The 18,499-nt window shown below is 42.3% G+C and overlaps 1 protein-coding gene across 1 annotated transcript; it reads right to left on the reverse strand.

The window, feature by feature from the left end:
• Nucleotides 1-5,474: 5,474 nt before the first annotated feature.
• Nucleotides 5,475-18,281, reverse strand: LOC118556189 (ribosome biogenesis protein BMS1 homolog). The gene is made up of 5 exons (XM_036142595.1): nt 18,243-18,281; nt 17,026-17,173; nt 16,394-16,569; nt 6,420-6,581; nt 5,475-5,588 (listed from the first exon to the last, which is right to left on the reverse strand). The coding sequence occupies exons 2-5, from the start codon at nt 17,168-17,170 to the stop codon at nt 5,475-5,477; spliced, it is 597 nt and encodes a 198-aa protein (XP_035998488.1). The 5' UTR covers nt 17,171-17,173; nt 18,243-18,281.
• Between the last annotated feature and the right edge of the window lie 218 nt (nt 18,282-18,499).

Here is an 18,499-nt window from a genome sequence, read left to right on the forward strand (position 1 = left end):
CGGCCAGCATTTTGGAGAACTGATAAATTTGACCAGATTCCTAGAAAGAAGTAACCTGACTCTAGCCAGATTGATATCGCTCCGCCTATCTCCACTTGCATCCATCTGGGACCTCTCCCATAGAGAGTGATTTCTCTAACCAATTTTATTGTCTAGCTAATCACGACGCAGGGCTAGAGTTTCATAGATGTGACGTAGTGGAGAAGCGACCGTGACGTAAGACAGACAGCAATGGCTGCTCGCATCGAGGAAGCAAGCATTAACATTGATGCTGCTATTTCTTCCGTGTTGTCCAATCTACCTAATATTGTTTCATTAAAAGAACATCAGAGAACGGCTCTGAAGGCTTTTGTTGGTGGAAACGATGTTTTCGCCCTTCTCCCGACCGTATTTGGCAAATTTTGTTTTCCGGGGCGCGCCCGCGGCGGAGCGGTTAGCGCGAACCATATTAGGAGGCCTTTAGTCCTCGACGCTGTCGGCCCGAGATCGTCTTTTTTTTCCTGCGTCGCTCTCATCAGCGTCACGTGTTGGCTTCGGGTTGAGTGGTTGAAATAGCACGTCGATAAAGATGACAGACAAGTGGCTTATCCAATCATATGCAAGGATTTTTGATAAGGCCCAGCCTTCAAAAAAGGCAATTCCTATGGAGAGGTCCCAGATGGATGTAAGTGGAGCTAGGCGGAGCGAAATACATCTGGCTTGAGTCAGGTTAAGAAAGAAGCGCCATCTCTCCTGATCAGACCAGGTGTTCTCCAAAATATTCGGCAGTTATCAATGTAGCCCACATTAATGTCTATGGATATAACCTGACTCTCACCAGATGGCTGTCATTCTGCGGAGCTCTGCAGAACAACATCCATCTGCCGAGAGTCAGGTTATCGATCAGAGGGATATTTTCAATCCGTCCACGGTCACTTTGTCAGAGTGTTATTTATACGGCGCTGTTTATATCTATGGAGGGTTAGAAAGGACAAAATGAAACCAATAAATATATCATGAAATAAATAAAGGTGAATTTACCGTTAAATAAATAAATTAGATAATTAAATGGTATCATTTAATTCTTTAATACAATATTGAATAATTACATGTAACTTTAACTTATTAAATGGACAATTAAATAATTAAACAATGTGATTAAATAATGAACTTTTAAATGATTACATGGAATAATTAAATGTCATTTTTTAATAAATTTTTTTAAATATACATATTATTTCACTCTGTATTTATTTATTTCATGACTTCCATGCAGCTGTGTCATCATACAGTTATTTAAATTGTCAACTTCACCCATCAAATCAGTGGTTGGGAGTAGAGCGGCTTCTGTAGAGATCCTGACATCTGATTGGCTGACCCTAAGGTCAGTATTTTTGTTGAAAAATGCGGACATAACTTCTTCTTGCAAAGCTATTGACCAAAGACGAGGCTTACAGGATTGTGTAACTTGCCTTGTAAGAGCAGGTCAGGAACAATCTCAACAAGGACATCTGGCCTGTTAAGAGAAGCTACAGCAAGAAGCTAAAGAGCTTCTCAGATAACACACCCCTACCAGCTTTGTAAATCTAGTGACTGAAGTTTTGCCCATTCTTTGCAAAACAGCTAAAGCTCAGTCAAATTAGATGGAGAGTATTTGTGAACAGCACTTTTCAGATCTTGCCACAGATTCTCGATTGGGTTTAGGTCTGGACTCTGACTGGGCCTTTCTAACACATGAATATGTTTTGTTTTAAACCATTCCATTGTAGCCCTGCTATGTTTAGGGTCTTTGTCCTGTTGGAAGGTGAACCACCACCTCAGTCTCAAGTCTTTTGCATACTCCAACAGGGTTTGTCACTGTGAATGGGGTGTTCAGAGTGATGTAGTGTTAGTTCTCGCCACACACACCGTTTAGCATTTTGGCAATAGTTCAATTTTGGTCTCGTCTGACCGAAGCACCTTCATGTTTGCTGTGTCCCCATGACTTCTGGCAAACTGCAAACAGGACTTCTTATGGTTTTCTTTTAACAATGGCTGTCTTCTTGCCACTCTTCCATAAAGACCACATTTGTGCAGAAGCATGACTAAAAGTTGTCCTGTGGACAGATTCCCCCATCTGAGCTGTGGATCTCTGCAGTTCATCCAGAGTCACCATGGGTCTCTTGTCTGCATCTCTGATCAGTGTTCCCCTTTTTCACCCTGCAAGTTTAGGTGGATGTCCCTGTCCACATGTTTATCCCTGACCTGTCTGATGTATTCCTTGGACTCCACAATGCTGCTTGCGCCCCAATATTATTTTAACCAACCTCTGAGGCCATCACAGAGCAGCTGCATTTGTACTGAGATTAGATTACCCACATGTGGACTCTATTCAGTCATTAGCAATATTCAGGCAAGTTCTGAAAGCAATTGGTTGCACTCAGAGAAAATGGGACTAAATACTTTTACACACCACACTTTTCTGTTTATTTGTAAAAAGAATGTCTTTCACATAAAATTCCAATAACACTTATGTTTGGGGTTGTAATGTGACAAAATGTAGAAAGGTTCAATGGGTAATACTTTTGGAAGCCTCTGTAGAAAGGCCAAAACATATTTGTTGCTCTCAGACTGTGCCCACAGGATCTAAAACAGAGGCAGAGCTTTGTTCCCCAGGCTCCCAGTTTTGTCCATAAGGTGACAATGTGTATTTTATAAAAATATGGAAAACTTCAATTTTTTACAACCATCTCCATAGTTGTACTGCTTTAGACTGGAGCTGCTAGAGTGCATACTGATCACTTTTCTCACCCTTTCCTAAGGTCTGGTCCCTATCTCCAGCTGTCACTGGAAGAGAGTCAGAACACTCTCTGGACAGGTCGCAACACAGTGACACATAGGACAAACAACCATGCATATGCACACGCTGATACACAAAGGCAATTTAGAGTAACTAGTTAACCTAAGTTACATTTTGGACTGCGGGAGTGCCCAGAGAGAACCCACACATCCACAGGGAGAACATACTAATTCCATGTAGAAAGACCCCAGACTGAGATTTAAATCCAAGCCGTTCTTGTTGCAAGGCAACCGTGACAACACAAATTATGTATATAGCAGAGAAGCTTTTCTTAATATACAATACTGTTTCTTTAGGAGAAACCGATATAATTATAGGGGTGAGTTAAACTTCAAATCCAAGCAACGCCTAAGAGGTTTTATATAAAAATTTTAAAGAAAAAAAAAGAAATGAGCCTTCTTCAAGGGGTCTGTAAAATATCTACTTTAAATATCTCTTTTAGTTTGAGTGGAATTCTGAATGCAGAGAAAACGGGAACTAATGTGCAATTTTGTCACAGTGGACACCAATATGTGTTAGACACAATTCAGACCAGGTACACCATAAAAACTGATTTATGAATTACAGAGGTGTTCAACATACTGGTGAGAAACTCATCCCGATGCATTCTTTTAATACATTGATAAAACACAAAAAGTTTGAGGGTTACATCAGAAAAAATTCCTAATTTACACCACAGTGTACTGTGAAAAAAGATCAACTGGAACATCACCACAGGCAATGCTGTTCTTTTATCATTGCACACTGCAAGTCCTTTTCGCTTCCAGTGTGTGATGTTCCATGTTACGCAGCCTCCTGACTTTTGCAGTGTCATCCTTCATGGATCAAAAACTAATGGTAATAGTGGGAGTGGAACTGACACCAACTGACCTAGCTATCACAAGATGGAGACAGAGGGGAACGATTTAACAAAAGAATCTTACAAATGTCCCATGCTGCTGTAATGGTTGCTATGCCGCCTGCATTGAACAGACCTGCTCAGACAACATCCTGGAGACATGAAAAATATAAAATGTTTTTGTGCATAAGCATTATTAAAAGGCTGCCAAGTCACATCAATCACATTAAAACCAAAGGTTGCCATGTTTTCTGATGAAGCTGTATTTCTTATTTCATCTTATGGTTGTTGCTTTTTCCAGCAGAGGTAATGTGGAAAGGGGGAGGGTCCTGATCAGGCCACTGAAGCCAACCAATCACAGTGAACAGTTTCTGAAGGTCATCTTTAAATATGCTGTAGCACAGTATCTCAGTTTTAAAGATAAGCCCTGATGCAATGCGCTTGAGCAGACCAAAACACTTAGCTGTTAAATTCAACTGTTTTGTTTCATACTAACCCCCCCCAAAAACATGGAATTACCCACTGTATGCTTGTTGTCGATGTCAGATTTTGTATAGAACACTTAAAAACAAGAGTCGACAAAGGTGCTTCACTGTTAAACCAACAATCATAAGAAAAATGACTTCCCTATGCTCTGCACTGTGGACCTGTAGAGGTAAGGTATTTCAGTCTTGCGGCAGCCACAGCGAATGCTTGATCACCTCTAGGTGATGACGTTGATTTGGATTGAGGAGATACTGGCTGGTTGACTGGAATGTTCTCAAAGGTGTCTGGATGTTGAGAAGATCACGTAGATTAGATTGCTAAAAAAAAAAGTAGTCAACATTTTTCTTTGCAAATTTTTGCATTTATTATAAAAACTGAAAATATTTTTAATTTTACATTTTCCAACATAGTATGAAAACCATCCCTGTATCATACCTGAGACCTCATGCTTAGGTCTTCACATTGCAACATGAACTTGGTTTTCAGGGGCCTGTGGCCCCTCTGCCCCCAAGCAACAGTGTTGCCTTAATCAGCTTAGAATGTGTTGTTTCACCTCTCCACTGCTTTAACTAAATGACCTCTGAACTCTACAGCACTACCATCTTGAACTCACCCCTTTCATTCAATGATTCAATAAACACAGAATCAGCACCAGGCATCAGTCAACTGGTTCTCTACTACATCTGGTAGTAAATTGTCAGAAATTCTACCTGAAACGCTGATCGATCTGGTTAGGGATGTTGGACCATGATTGTTCTGAACAACCGTGAGTATCTAAAACATTTCGACAACACAGTAGTAAAGAGATGTTGGAAAATTACTAAATGACTTTCCTGAAGGGTTCTGATTATTATTCTACAAAACTTTTTCTGGTTTCACACTCTATTGTCCAGCATCTCCTAGTTAAAACATGCAGTATAGTCAATATGGAATAACCTTGCCAAAGGAATAGGCATACTTCAGGCAGTAGACAGCCTGCCCTCCACACCCTAAAAGCTCAGAGAAGCAGGTATGGAAAATATTTCTATGCAGTTTATTTCAAACCCAAATTTGGCACAGAAAAACATAAATGTCTATGTTTCACTATTATTGAATGATACCAAATTTTATCTCACTAACATCTGTCTCAACAACAAGATAAAACAAACTGTCAAAGCTGTGGAACAAAGCAGTGCAGTTCTCCAGAGTTCACATACACAGGTCCAGTTATAGGTAACTAGTCATCTTTTGGCGCCCCCTTCAGACTGGATCGCTGCTTCTTTCTGGTCCATCTGACCCATCACTCGGTACAGTTTTTTCTTTGCCTCCCTCTGTCTCTTCAGCTTTGACTCCTCATCCTTCTCCTTTTGCTGAAGGAACTCTTTGTGTTTGGGCATGCTGCACTGAATGAGCCTTCTTCCTCTTGTAATTGTGGACTGTGCTGAGAGCTTGAAGTAGTGCTGCCACCTGTCAGACCAGAAAAAAAACAAACAGTCATCTAATGTGAGGAGGAAAGACATCAGAAAGCTTTGACAAAAGCACAGCTGAGGAACATAAACCGGCTCAGCCTTTCGGGACTTGGACTGAAGTTCCTGTAAGAGGAATTTTATTCATCCACTAACAGTAAGGGATCATTCAAGTGAAAAATCTGGGTTTTCCTTAAAGGGCAACGCACATCAGAAGTACCAAGTACCCGTCTTTAGAGATGACGCCTTTAACACAAAGTGTCAGAAGAGATCTTCAGATTATTGTCAAATGCAGTTATCCCTTTACACCAGCAGGTGGTGTAGTCTACCAGAAGAAATTGATACCATAAAATGCTCACTATGGAAATCATTTACAAAACTTTATATTACCTTAGAATTCCTTCTTTAAACCAGAAAATCACTTAAACCAGATTCTCACTAGAACAGCGAATCTTGTGAGAAATATCTTTTTATCATTTTTCTTATTTGTAATTTCAACCTCAAAAATTAATCTTTCCTTATCCATTTTAACAATTTTCTGACCTTACAAAGTGCTTTAATACAATATTAAAAATACCAACGCTAGGATGTACTGATATTGGTGTTTGTTTTATTCTGTAGCGTTTTTTTTTTTATTCTGTAGCTCAGGCTGGAGCAGGTTAATTGCCTTAAAGTGTTGGTCACCAACATGTGGCGCCAGTGTGTTGGCCTGTATTGAGCTTTTGATAAAAACACTAAATGCTGTAATTTGGAGCCAAATAAATCTTAAGAAAACACATTAAACCTATGACATCCCTTCTTCTCCTGGAAGGTCTGATCCTGAGAAGCTCACCTTTCTCTCGTGGGGCTCTCGGATTACGCTGGGCCTCTGCAGGTCTCTGGGGGTCTTTCCTTTTGGCTGCTGCTGCTTGGGTTTGCTCTTGAATGGGAGGGCCTTCTGAAGCTCCTTGGGAATATGAAGTGGATTGAAGTGCCTTTTCGCTCGCACTATCGGCTGAAAAGGAAGGGATATTCACAATAAATCAGTTCTTTAGAGAAATATTTCCCTACAATATACAGAGGTGGCAGGATGAGACCCTTTATTAGATTAAATTTGTAACATCTTGATATCTTTATAAATTACATTTAAAACACCAAGTGTTGTAATTTGCAATAGAGTGTTAGCAATTATAACATGACGAACTGCGACTCCCAACATGCAAAATAGTCTGGACTACAACACACAGAATTATCTGCTGCTCGGATTTCACCTGAGATGATAGCCGGCAGATTGGAACACACCCCGGAACTATAAACCCATAGAACACGGTGCACAACTGCTTCTTCTCAGAAGAAGCATCGTTGTGTACAGCTGAACTCTGCGTGTTTTTTCAACACATGGTGAGCTGTGGTCGCATTCTTGGCAGGATCAAGTTTGGCGCGTTACCCTTTCCTCCATTTGTTATACTGGAGAGGTCTGGACTCTAACATCAACATTAATTTACCTCAAGAGTTAATACTGGGAAACCCCACATCTCCCAGTGAACTAACAAGGTCCGTCCATTTTGCTTTGGCCAAGCAAGCAGCCAAACCAGCCGAGGAGCTGCAGCTACCCCACTGAACCAAGACTTTTACAGCAGCTCCAGAAGCCAACCGTAACTTCTCCTCCTCTTTCCTATACAGTACCTTCACTCAGACTTTGTCAGCAAATTTAAAACTTAAAGCTTAATGAACAAATTATTACCATCAAAATGAAATTTATTCTGATTGAGAGGGCTGGAGTTGTACGCTGGTTGGATTCATAATCCAACCAGCGTACATCTAAACACTTGTTCCCATTAACTCGAACTTACTGCGTCTGCATGTGGAGGATGGGGGTGTTGTGCCATTAAGCCATAAGGAAAAATCAGACTGACCTGGAAACAACATGGAACAGGACACTTTTGACAGCACCAAGGAACTGCCCTCTCAGCAGAGTGCCATGCTATAAAGCCAAGCTTCCCACAGACAAACGTCCTCAATTCCCGTTGCTCCTGGGAGAGACATTGGGGAAAAACACTCGTCGTCCTCTGCAGAGAGGAGGACCTGACTGGGTTTTGAGAACTGCCGGCTGAATGGAGGCCAAGTCTGCAGTCTAAGTTCTGCGTAACCAGACGCCGGAGAAAAGAATCCGTCTATGCCAAAACCAGCCTTAAGTTTTTTTTTTTCCTCAGCTGTTGCTGGAAGCTGACTACAGATGGCACGGGGCAGCCTCCCGCCTGCAGCCGGCACAGGACCCATTTCCCCAAGCTGAGAGTAAAAGCTGCGCTGAAATTGCCTGCTGCAACCGGGTCAAAGACTCATATGAAGGACCCTGGAGCCACCTGCTCCAACAGCTACGTTTTGGCTAGGCCTACGAGCCGTATGATCAGAGAATCAGCCTTCACCCCTGTTTCAACTTCTTCCAACTGGATGCCCAAAGTGAACCAAACTGACACACAGGCACCGACAGGTTTGGCAGAGAAATAAACAGGGAAAGTTAAATTGCTTATTTAGAATGGTTTACTTTAATATGTTTTGAGTGTTTTTAAAACATGTGGCGCTAATCTGCATAGCTCCGGCTAGCTTCTTCGAAACCATGCCATGCTGATGTAATTCAATTGTGTTTTTACGGTTCTAACAAACATTACCTCCACAAGGGTTTTATACACTGATGGGATAATGATGTTTGTGTTTACCGGTCCGCTCATTACAACCAAAATAAAGCCGAAGCTTTTTAAAATTAGCCCCGAATGTCTGCTAGCCTAATGCTATTAGCTTCTGAATAACATTCGCTCTTCCCGGATACGCGACTATGGTTTGTTTCAAACATAAGATAAGGTTTGTTTCGTTTCGCTCCACCATCGTTCGATAGTGCTACGAGCTGTAATACCGCATTAATATGGAATATTAATGTCGATTTAATGGTGTTTTCGTACCAACTTTAGGATTAATCGATTTCAGCGACTGACCGCTCCAGCGACTCCTAGCTGACCGGAGGTACAATCACATTAATAAAATCGAGCGTTCTAAAGATACTAAATTTTTACTGAGCAAATCGTTCTTTAAAATGTTATTTTATCAAATGTTTGTTTATCTTGCATGTCTTGCATGTTACTTATTTTTTGGTTTTGTTAAAGTGTGACAAGCTCTCCATCTTTGTAATCATCTTTAGAATTTACTACAAAAAAGCAGTATTTGGAAATCCACCTTGCTCCGTTTAGGCCTGGGCGATAGGACGATACATATCGTACGGGACGATAGAAAAGTGCTAATTCTATTCTATCGTTTCTAACACCCATTTTATCTCTTATTCAAGCAAATATTTCCCAAGTTAGACTACGACGAACATATTAGTGTAGTCACATAGCCTACACACAGCTTATAAGTAATAAACAAGATTTTTTTTTTTTTTATTCACAAAGAAGCGTCGTCTTGTGGTTTTGCAACATGACACTGCTTTACGGCTTTTGACTCACGCGGGTTTGCTACATGCTTTACGTTACTTAACTTATGAGAGCTGAGAGATGGAGACGCCAGGAGGCTGAAGTCTTAAACCCATGGTTGCAACAAACAGAACAGCTACGCGGCAACCAGATGAAGATGAAGCACTTTTACCAAAAAGAGGGGGTACGTCTGTGATTTGGTTACATTTTGGATTTAAGAAGTCCAACACGGAGCAGACGGTCATTTGCAGGTCATTTGCAAAACTATGCTACAAGACTGTTCCCTCACCGACGGCAACACGACAAACCTCTTATATCACTTAAAGAAGAACCACGAAAAAGATACATAAGGATCTAAAAAGTGAGAGGTAAAGCAAGTTGTGAAACAGCAGGCGGAAGTTGCAAAAATAAAAATTATAGCCAGCCGAAGGTAACTAGACTTGGACTTAGACAACTTTGTCATTTTGTATGCACAAAGTGCGTACAGAACAAAATTTCGTTGCATACAGCTTGTAAAAATTTGATTACAGTATAAGGTGCAGTGATTTAAAAGTAAACAATTTAAATGTAGACAATACAGGAGAAGTCACAGTGTACAGGTGAGTATTTTTAAAACCATTTGTATGTGCAGAATTGATTGTGCAAGGGCATTTGTGCAATAATACGGCTTTGTAAATTACAGTAGATTAAAAATACAGTATAAAGTGCAGTGATTTAAAAGTAAAACAATTGAAATGTAAACAATGCATGAGAAAAGTCACAGTGTACAGGTAAGTATTTTAAAAACCATTTGTATGTACAGAATTTGATTGTGCAAAGGGCATTTGAGCAAGAATGCATTTAAATAAAACTAAGAGTTTGGCAGCAGTTTGTAATGCTAGATGGAGATGCAATGATGCAAAATGTGGAAATATGCGAATGTTGTGCAGAGTTTATGGGTTATAGTTCAGCAGTTCAACAGTCTGATGGCAGCAGGGAAAAAGCTTTTGCAGAACCTGGTGACCTGCAGCGGATGCTGCGGAACCTCTTCCCAGAGGGCAGCAGGGGAGAACAGTCCATGGTGGGGGTGTGAGGGGTCACTGTTGATGTTACGGGCTCGGGACACGCAGCGCTGAGATGAAATATCTTATGGAGGGAAGAGGAGCCCCGATGATCCTTTCTGCTGTCCTCACCACTCTCCTCACGTTCTTCAGTCGGAGGCACTGCAGCCTCCACACCACACAGAGAGACAGCTGTCAGCATGCTCTCTATGGTGCTTCTATAGAAGGTCGTGAGGATGGGCGGGGGCATGGTGGGCTCTCCTCAGGAAGTACAAGCGCCTTCTGTGCCATCTTCACCAGTGACCGTGGTGTTCACAGACCAGCTGAGGTTTGTCCGTGATTGTGTACCCCCAGGAACTTGGTTGCTGCTGACCACCTCCACAGCTGAGCTGTTGAACAGTGGAGCGTGGGTGAGGCCGGTTCTTCCTGAAGTCGACGATGATCTCCGTCTTCTCCACGTACAGGATCATGCTGTTTTCTCTGCACCAGCCCACCAGCTGCCTCCACCTCCTCTCTGTAGTCCTGGTCGTTGTCGTGTTTGATCAGGCCCACCACTGTTGTGTCGTCAGCAAACTTCACGATGTGATTGGTGGTGAACCTGGGGACGAAGTCGGTGTGTCATCAGGGTGAACAGCAGGGGGCTCAGGACACAGCCCTGAGGGGAGCCCTGAGGGTGATGACATCAGGGGTGTGTCTGTCCGACCCGGACTGAGTGAGGTCTGTTGGTGATGAAGTCTAGCAGCCAGTTGCGAAGGTGTGCTGAAGCCTAGAGGTTCCAGTTTTCCCCCCAGATGCTGTGGGATGATGGTGTTAAACGCCGAACTGAAGTCCAGGAATAGCATCCACACGTGCTTGTTCTTATCCTCCAGGTGTGCAAGGCTCAGGTTGAAGAGCAGAGAGATGGTTGTCCTCAGTGGAGCGGTTCCGCCGGTAGACAAACTGGAACGGGTCGAATGTTGGGGGTAGACTGGAGACGATTGTGTCCTTTACCAGCCTTTCAAAGCACTTCATCATGATGGTCGGGTAGTCGGTTGAAACAGGTGATTTGAGGTTTCTTCTGCCACCGGAATGATGGAGGCAGACTTTAAAGCATGCTGGCACTGTGGCTTGGTCAGCGAGGTGTTTAAAAATGTCTGTGAGGACACCAGCCAGCTGACCTGCACACTCCTTGAGCACCCGCCAGGTATGTTGTTGGGACCTGGGGCCTTCCGCGGGTTGACTCTCCTTAAAGTCTTCCACACATCGGCAAGTGTCAAGGCAGAGGACCTCCTCTTCCTGATGAGGAACAGCTTTCACTGCGGGAGTGCTGTTTAGTGCCTCAAACCTCCCAAAGAAGTTATTTAGTCTGTAAAGGAAAGTCAGCATCAACTTCACCTACCAGGGGAGGGCGTGTTTTATTCAGTGATCACCTGTATGCCTTCCAAATGCTCCTGGTGTTGCTGGCGTCATGGAAAATCTCCTGGATTTTCTGACTGTGGTTCCGCTTCGCTAACCTGATGGCATGGTTCAGGTTGGCTCTCAGTGTCCTCAATGCCTCCTTGTCACCAGACTTGAAGGCTGAGTTCCGTGCTTTTAGCGCTTGATGGACCTCCTCAGTGATCCAGGGTCGTTGGTTTGGCTCGGGTGATGATGGTCTTTGTGGTGCTGACGTCCTCAATGCATTTGTTGATGTAACAGAGTCGTTAGCACGATGCACCCCGTATGAGAAAACTTCTCAGTGCCAAAAACAAATCCACAGTTGCCATTGCGCATTACATATGTAAAGGCATGGTCCCCGTGTACGAAGTTAAGAAGGAGAGCTTCCGAGAGCTTGTCAAAGTCCTTGAACCGAAGTACGTTATGACCAGTCGCAAGCACGTCAGTCAAGTGGATTGCCTCGCTTATATGACGCATTGCCGGGCCAAATTAGAAGGGGAGCTTTTGCAGCGTGGTACATTACGGCCTTGACAACAAGGACCTGTGGACAAGCAGGTGACGCAGCCCCTATACGAGTGTATGCCATCCATTTCATCAGGGAAGAATGGGACCATCTGCACTCGCTCCTTACAGACTGCCTAACTTACAGATGACCACACAGGAGCCATGTTAGCCCAAGGTAGTTACTGGAGCAGTAATTGTGTAATTCTGCTATTGCTGCATATTTATTCTATTCATAATATTTATTTATATATATAAAAAGCATTTATCTATCTAGGTCTGAGAGATACACTGGAGTCATGGGGGCTGCAAGAATACCACCTAGGTCTGTGTTCACCACAGATAAATGCCACCAACAACATCACTGCAATGGAAGCTGAATGAATGGCAACGCTACAACGCTTTGGTCACCGTCTCTCAGCTAGCTATTGGTAAGTGTAATTTAAGTGTAATTTAGTGCAAGCCGAGTGCATCACTGAGGGAGCATGTTTGTTTTTTCTGTGTTTTATGTTATCTGTGTACTTCTGAGCTGGCGTCTTCTCAATAATTTCCCCATGGTAACAAGTGTCGATGATGACGATTCTTAATTAAACTTACAGCAAAATATTAGTGAAATTTAACTTGCTTGTTTATCCTGTTTTATGTTTGATCAGGTCTACACACAACACATCAATACTGAAGAGGGTTTCGCCCAGCTAATGGCGTAATCCTGGCGGTGGGTCTCGTAATGGATAACAGGAGTTGCCGTGCAGATTTAATTAGATATTATGAATTAAATGTATTTATAATTTATATCATAAAATTCACATTTGTTATTAAATTACATACATCTTTTATCTATACAGAGAAAGCTTAGAAAGCTCTCATACCAGCATCTACAAAGCAGGCTGTGGAATGTGCAGTTGGGGTCTGTAAAAAAGTTGTGAGTGCATCTCCAACTCGTATAGAACAGAAAACATGACTTGCCAAGGCTCAAGCAGTACTGGGCTTGCCTCCCCATCAGCTCATCACTGAAACCCCCACCAAGATGGGGGTTCACTGCAGCAGAAGATCCAGAGGTTCCTGGATCAGGAGAAAGCTCTGTCACAGGTCTTTTGCAGGACAAGAAGGTGAGACATGGAAACTGGACATTACACACCGATTCCTTGGATTCTGATTATGTTTGCAGCCTAGATTCACCTCCTGACGAAAGTAACCCCATTTCCTTATCTATCTGACTTAGGCAAAAAAATCTGGTGCCAAGCTGGCAAGATATGATGGTACTAGGATCCCATGAACAAGACACTGGGTCCACTGTTCTAGTTTATTGATGCTTTTATTGGGGGAGAAGTACGTCAACCGTATCTTTTCTGAAACCAGTACTGCACCTCTTCAACAACGGAATACTCAGCCAGAAAGATGGGGACACAGAGCTCTCAAAGTCAATCAAAGAGGGTATCCTTAAGTACCTCAATGAAGAGTATGATGACTGTACCACCAACAAACCTTCTAGACATGGCGACATTTGTTGACCCATGGTTTAAGACAGCCTATATGAAGGAAGAGAGGGTGAGTTCATAAAGTTGAGAGCTGCAGCAGAGCTGGTGGACATGGCAATGCCGGCACCTGAAAGTGCAGAAACAGCCACCTTCATTTCACCACCAGCTGCTGAAGATTATCCAGACCTTCCTTATCCAACAAAGAAGACAAGAAGAGTTTGGTGAGCCATTTCAAAAAGGCACCAGCTGTAGGCCAAGGCACCAGCCCGCTCTCAGTCAAGCAGAGCATCCATTGAACTGGAGCTCTCCATGTATCTTCAGACACCTGAGCCTGATTCAGAGGCTGACCCTCTGGGATGGTGGAAACAACATGAGTTAAACTTCCCATTAGTGGCCAGGCTTGCTAAGACGTACTTGTGCATTCCTGCTACTAGTTTATCTGAACGGGCCTTCAGTGTGAGTGGGAACATTGTCACATATAAGAGGTCAGGTCTTAAGCCAAAATACAGTTCACCAACTTGTCTTCCTCACACTCAACCTATAGATTTGACAGAAACAACATTTCTGCGTTGACAATGTATCCTTTATGTTTGCACTTTTTGATGGTTGATGCCTTAAACAGTTATAGTTATATTCACCCTGATTTATTTAATTTTCATCATCTATATTGCCATTATGGTATGCAAACTTTGCACTAGAAGGTTAAATATTTCAGAAACTTGAAAAACAGTTTATTTTTTTAACTAACTTTTGTTCAGAAATGTGTGCTTTTCTACTCAGAAACTTAAACTAAACATTAGGCACTTTGATTTATTCGTTTTGGTAATTTAATTTACAAACATGTTGAATTTTGAAACAAATGTGAAGGGTACTGTAGCGCTACCTCCGCCTCATTTTACGTATTTATGTTGCTGCACTACAATTTATTTTTCTAATTTGTGACAGTTCTATAAATGTCACTTCAAAATAAAGTTAGAAAAAATAAGCAATTATGTTGTTTTGTCATATTTTTCAGAGATTTGCTGAAAACTTACTTAATTGGGGCATATTGCGATATATATCGTTATTGTGATATAAAATAGTCCATATCGTGATATATGATTTTTTTTCCATATCGCCCAGCACTAGCTCCGTTTACATCGCAAAGCAGCCAGTCAGCATTGACAATGGTCTGCAGGTGAGGTAAACGGCTCCATGACATGGCGAGTGACGCATTAATCGCACGACACAACGAATCAATGATGAAATTCATCACCACAGCTGGTACATGCCTGCAGGCTGTTTGTTTCTCTTTCCCCTCCCCCTTTGTCTCTTCACAGGTACTGAGGAAAGCTGGTGTCAATCTCCCTTGATTGATTTCTCAACCATGGGCCAATCAGCATCCAGGGAGGCCTTATTTAAGCAGCCCAGCAGGGAGAGCTGGAGATCAGATCAACCTGGCTTTGTTACCTGACGCTTGTGTTGTTGCTCTTTGTGTGAAGGTTTGTGGTGGGAGTTAGAGGGTGAGGTAAGTTTAGGGCACCCTGTACATTTCATCACGTAGGTGTTTGTTTTTCTGTTAGATACACTAGGCAAGTAGGTGGGTGCCACCCATGTAAAGTTTTGGTGGAAACTTTTGTTAGATTAGATTGGCAGGGTTTTTGTTTTCTTTTGTTTCTTTAGCACAGACGGTAGTTAGGCCCTGTTTTGTTCTATTATTTTCTTTGATTTGGCACCCTTTCTCCCCCCCAGTTTGTGTGAGCCTTCTGGGGATTTTCGTTATCAATAAATCCATCCTTTTTACAACATTCACCTGGACTGTCAAATTGTTGTGGTTGTCGTGTTACTCCCCTCCTCACAAAAAGAGGGGGGCCGTAACAACAGCTTTTAATGATCAATTTTTATTGATTCTATCGATTTGTTGTTGTAGCCCTAATATAATCATTTCAATCCTAGATAAAAACAGTTAAGTTTAGTTTAGGTTGTTTTGCCAATTAAAAAGCAGTGTTTCTAAGGAACCGAGACAGCTGCATTAACTCACTGACATTGCAGTAATCACTAAACTGATCTGAGTGGATTTGCCTGGAGCTGTTTTTATGTCTAAATAAAGACCAGGATCAAACTGTCCTTTAAGAGCAACTTCTTAGTTTACTATGTGTGGATTTTCCAGCACTATGGAGCAATGGCGCAAGGCAAAGGTTTACTAAAGGTGCTCAATAATCAGACAACAGAAGGTCTGGACTGGTGGTCAACACACTCCTAACTAAACTAAGGCTATTTATTACATGTCAGCATTGTGTCAAAGATGACATGTTTATCCACTGGCAGAGGCTTCTTTCCAAAGCGACTTCCAAATGAGGATAAGACAATAATCATTCATACCCAAGCTAACAATAAGCTAAGCAGCATAGGGTGTATATACTAAGTATGTAATGGACAACAGTAGGGCTGGATAATAATTCAATAGCAATATATATCGATCGATAGATGTATGGTTCAATATAAAAAACACGGGTCAATAAAAAGTTCAATAAAGAACAGTGCATTCTAGGCTATCATGTAGGTTAATACTACAGTCATTGCATCCTCCCAACCAATCACAAACCCAGGAAAGCTCAATCAGCCTTCAGAGAGTTCAGAGAGCACGTGTTCTTTTTTTTCTTTAACACTTACAGTTTTCGTAAAACGTTGGTTGAATAAAGGGTTGTGTTTTAAACCATTCATTTAAAAATAGGTTATTAAGCAACAGCATAAAATGGCCAGGGCTGCACATAAAATATATATTTTGAATTCTTTTGATAATTATCAATATCGATCAATATGATTTCTATTTTATCGATATGCTTTTTTTTCTATATCGTCCAGCCCTAGACTACAGGTATGGTTGCATGAAATGTTCTGTCTCCATGATGAGTTGCTCAGAAAGCTGGCAGGAGGAGTGCTCTCTACCTTGTACAGAGAGTCGGGGTTCGGTTGGTTGTGGATCCCCAGGTCGCGTTTGAGCTGCCCGAGGGTTCTCATGCCTGCCCAGCTGTCCTTCTGACCCGCCGGTAGCAGCAGAGAGGTGACGGGGTTGTAGAGCTGAGGAACAGACACTGGATACCAGGAGCGCAGAAATACAATGTCTGCAAACACCAAAACACAGATGTTACACAAACTTTCAATACAGGGAAGCTGTTTTCACACAGCTCCTCTTACAGAAACAGATGCTTGTTCTTTGAGAAACTGAATAATCTTGTGGATGTAGCATCGGTATAGATTTACTGCAAAACAAGGCTTCTCTTCAAGAAGAAGCTCAGAGAAAACATTAGGTGAGCTGTGTCCGCTCGTGGAAAATTTGGTGGATCTGCCATTTTGTCCTATCAGAGCACAGCCCACCACTCCCTCTTCAGTGCATGTGAGCTGCACACTGATAAATACTTTAGAAAACAATGTTGAGATGTTTGCACATCTCCTCTGACTAAAGAGGATCACAGCCAGGATTCTGCAGAATGTCTTTGACTAACAAACACAATAAGAGCTGAAAGGTGAGGGGTCCAACTGTGAGCGTGTTCACAGTTGTGCACCATAAAAACACTCACCACTCATGAGCAACCGGTCCTCAAATGTGGCTCTGAAAGCTCCCGTTGGTGAAGACAGAGCCTTCTTGATCTGACCCCTGATTCCTGACACTGATCGTACAGCCGCCCCTTCAAACTTAGCTACCTCCAGTACCGTGTTGAACATTCCCTGAGGAGATACACAGCATCCTTAGACCTGATACACAAGTATCCATCACACACAGCAAAGCCGCTTAGTGCCATTTTTTCAGACTATAAGGCACACTTAAAATTCTTAATTTTTGTCAAAAATTGATGGTGCCCCTTATAAACTGGTGTGTCTTATATATGATTACCGTTGTGCTTACTGAGTGATTTTATGTGGTACAATGTGCTCAAAAACCTGTTCAAATGTGCAAGTACGACTTTGATAAGCAACAAGCCGCTACGCTCAATGGATATTACGATTGACTGTGTCACTACCTGATCGGATTTCTAAGCAGTCTAAAAGAGTGCCTGACTAATGTCGAAACTAGAAGTGCATTCATGTAAAGGCCCCCACATACTTAGGCGTGGTTCACTCCGCTAAATTTCATGCATAATTGATGCGGACTCTGTGCATGCAAGTACGGCTCAATATAAAATGATACACTGAGCTGCTCCAAGCAGGCGGCTGCAAGGACGTGCAGAATCACAGCCCCTCTCTGTTCTCACTGACAAGTGTGTGGTGGGAGCTTGCTGGGAAAGAAACGGCTTTAGCTAGATAATCACACATTTTACTATCTGTTCCGCCGCTTCATCCCACTGGCAGAAAGTGTGAGAATTGTAGGAATTTGTCACATAAAAACGTAGGCAATAGTACGTTGGACTATGGAGACTATGGGTTAAATGTCCGAGGAGAGTCAACGTGGAGTCCACCAAGTTTACAGTAAGCGCAAAGTACACCCAAATATATGGGAGCCTTTGGGCAGCCTGGAGTATGCGCTAGCAACAATAAACCTAGTAAGTTAATTCAATATAAAAGTTAGGTTTATTTTGGCCTATGTTAGAAACAGGGCAGTGTCGTCCATCTACTCTGTCCTCCCAACAGACAGATAGAGAGCTGTGTACCTGAAGGAACAGAGTGATATACACACTTTTGAAGAATATTAGTGCGCCTTATAATCCGGTGCGCCTTATAGTCAGAAAAAACGGTAGTAATCAAACTCATGACCTGGTCCATGTAAACCCTAAAACCAAAAGGAAACTCATGTCCCCACCTTAACGAAGCAGGTGTTCTTAAAGATCTTGAATGGATATCCAATAGCTTGAGCTTCTTCACTATGGTCACCGATTTGTCCAGATCAAGAACAACTCCGGTGGCCGCGATGCGAAAATTGGCCTGTAGAGATAAAAAGGAACCGATCATGAAAACCACATAATTACCGATCTGATTTTCTTTATAGGAAATCCTGGAAGTAAAAGATGGCAAACTATCAGATTTACTGAGACGGTAGATTGAATCGTAGTTAATCAA

This window comes from Fundulus heteroclitus, chromosome 10 (assembly GCF_011125445.2).
Source record: "Fundulus heteroclitus isolate FHET01 chromosome 10, MU-UCD_Fhet_4.1, whole genome shotgun sequence".
NCBI lineage: Eukaryota > Metazoa > Chordata > Actinopteri > Cyprinodontiformes > Fundulidae > Fundulus > Fundulus heteroclitus.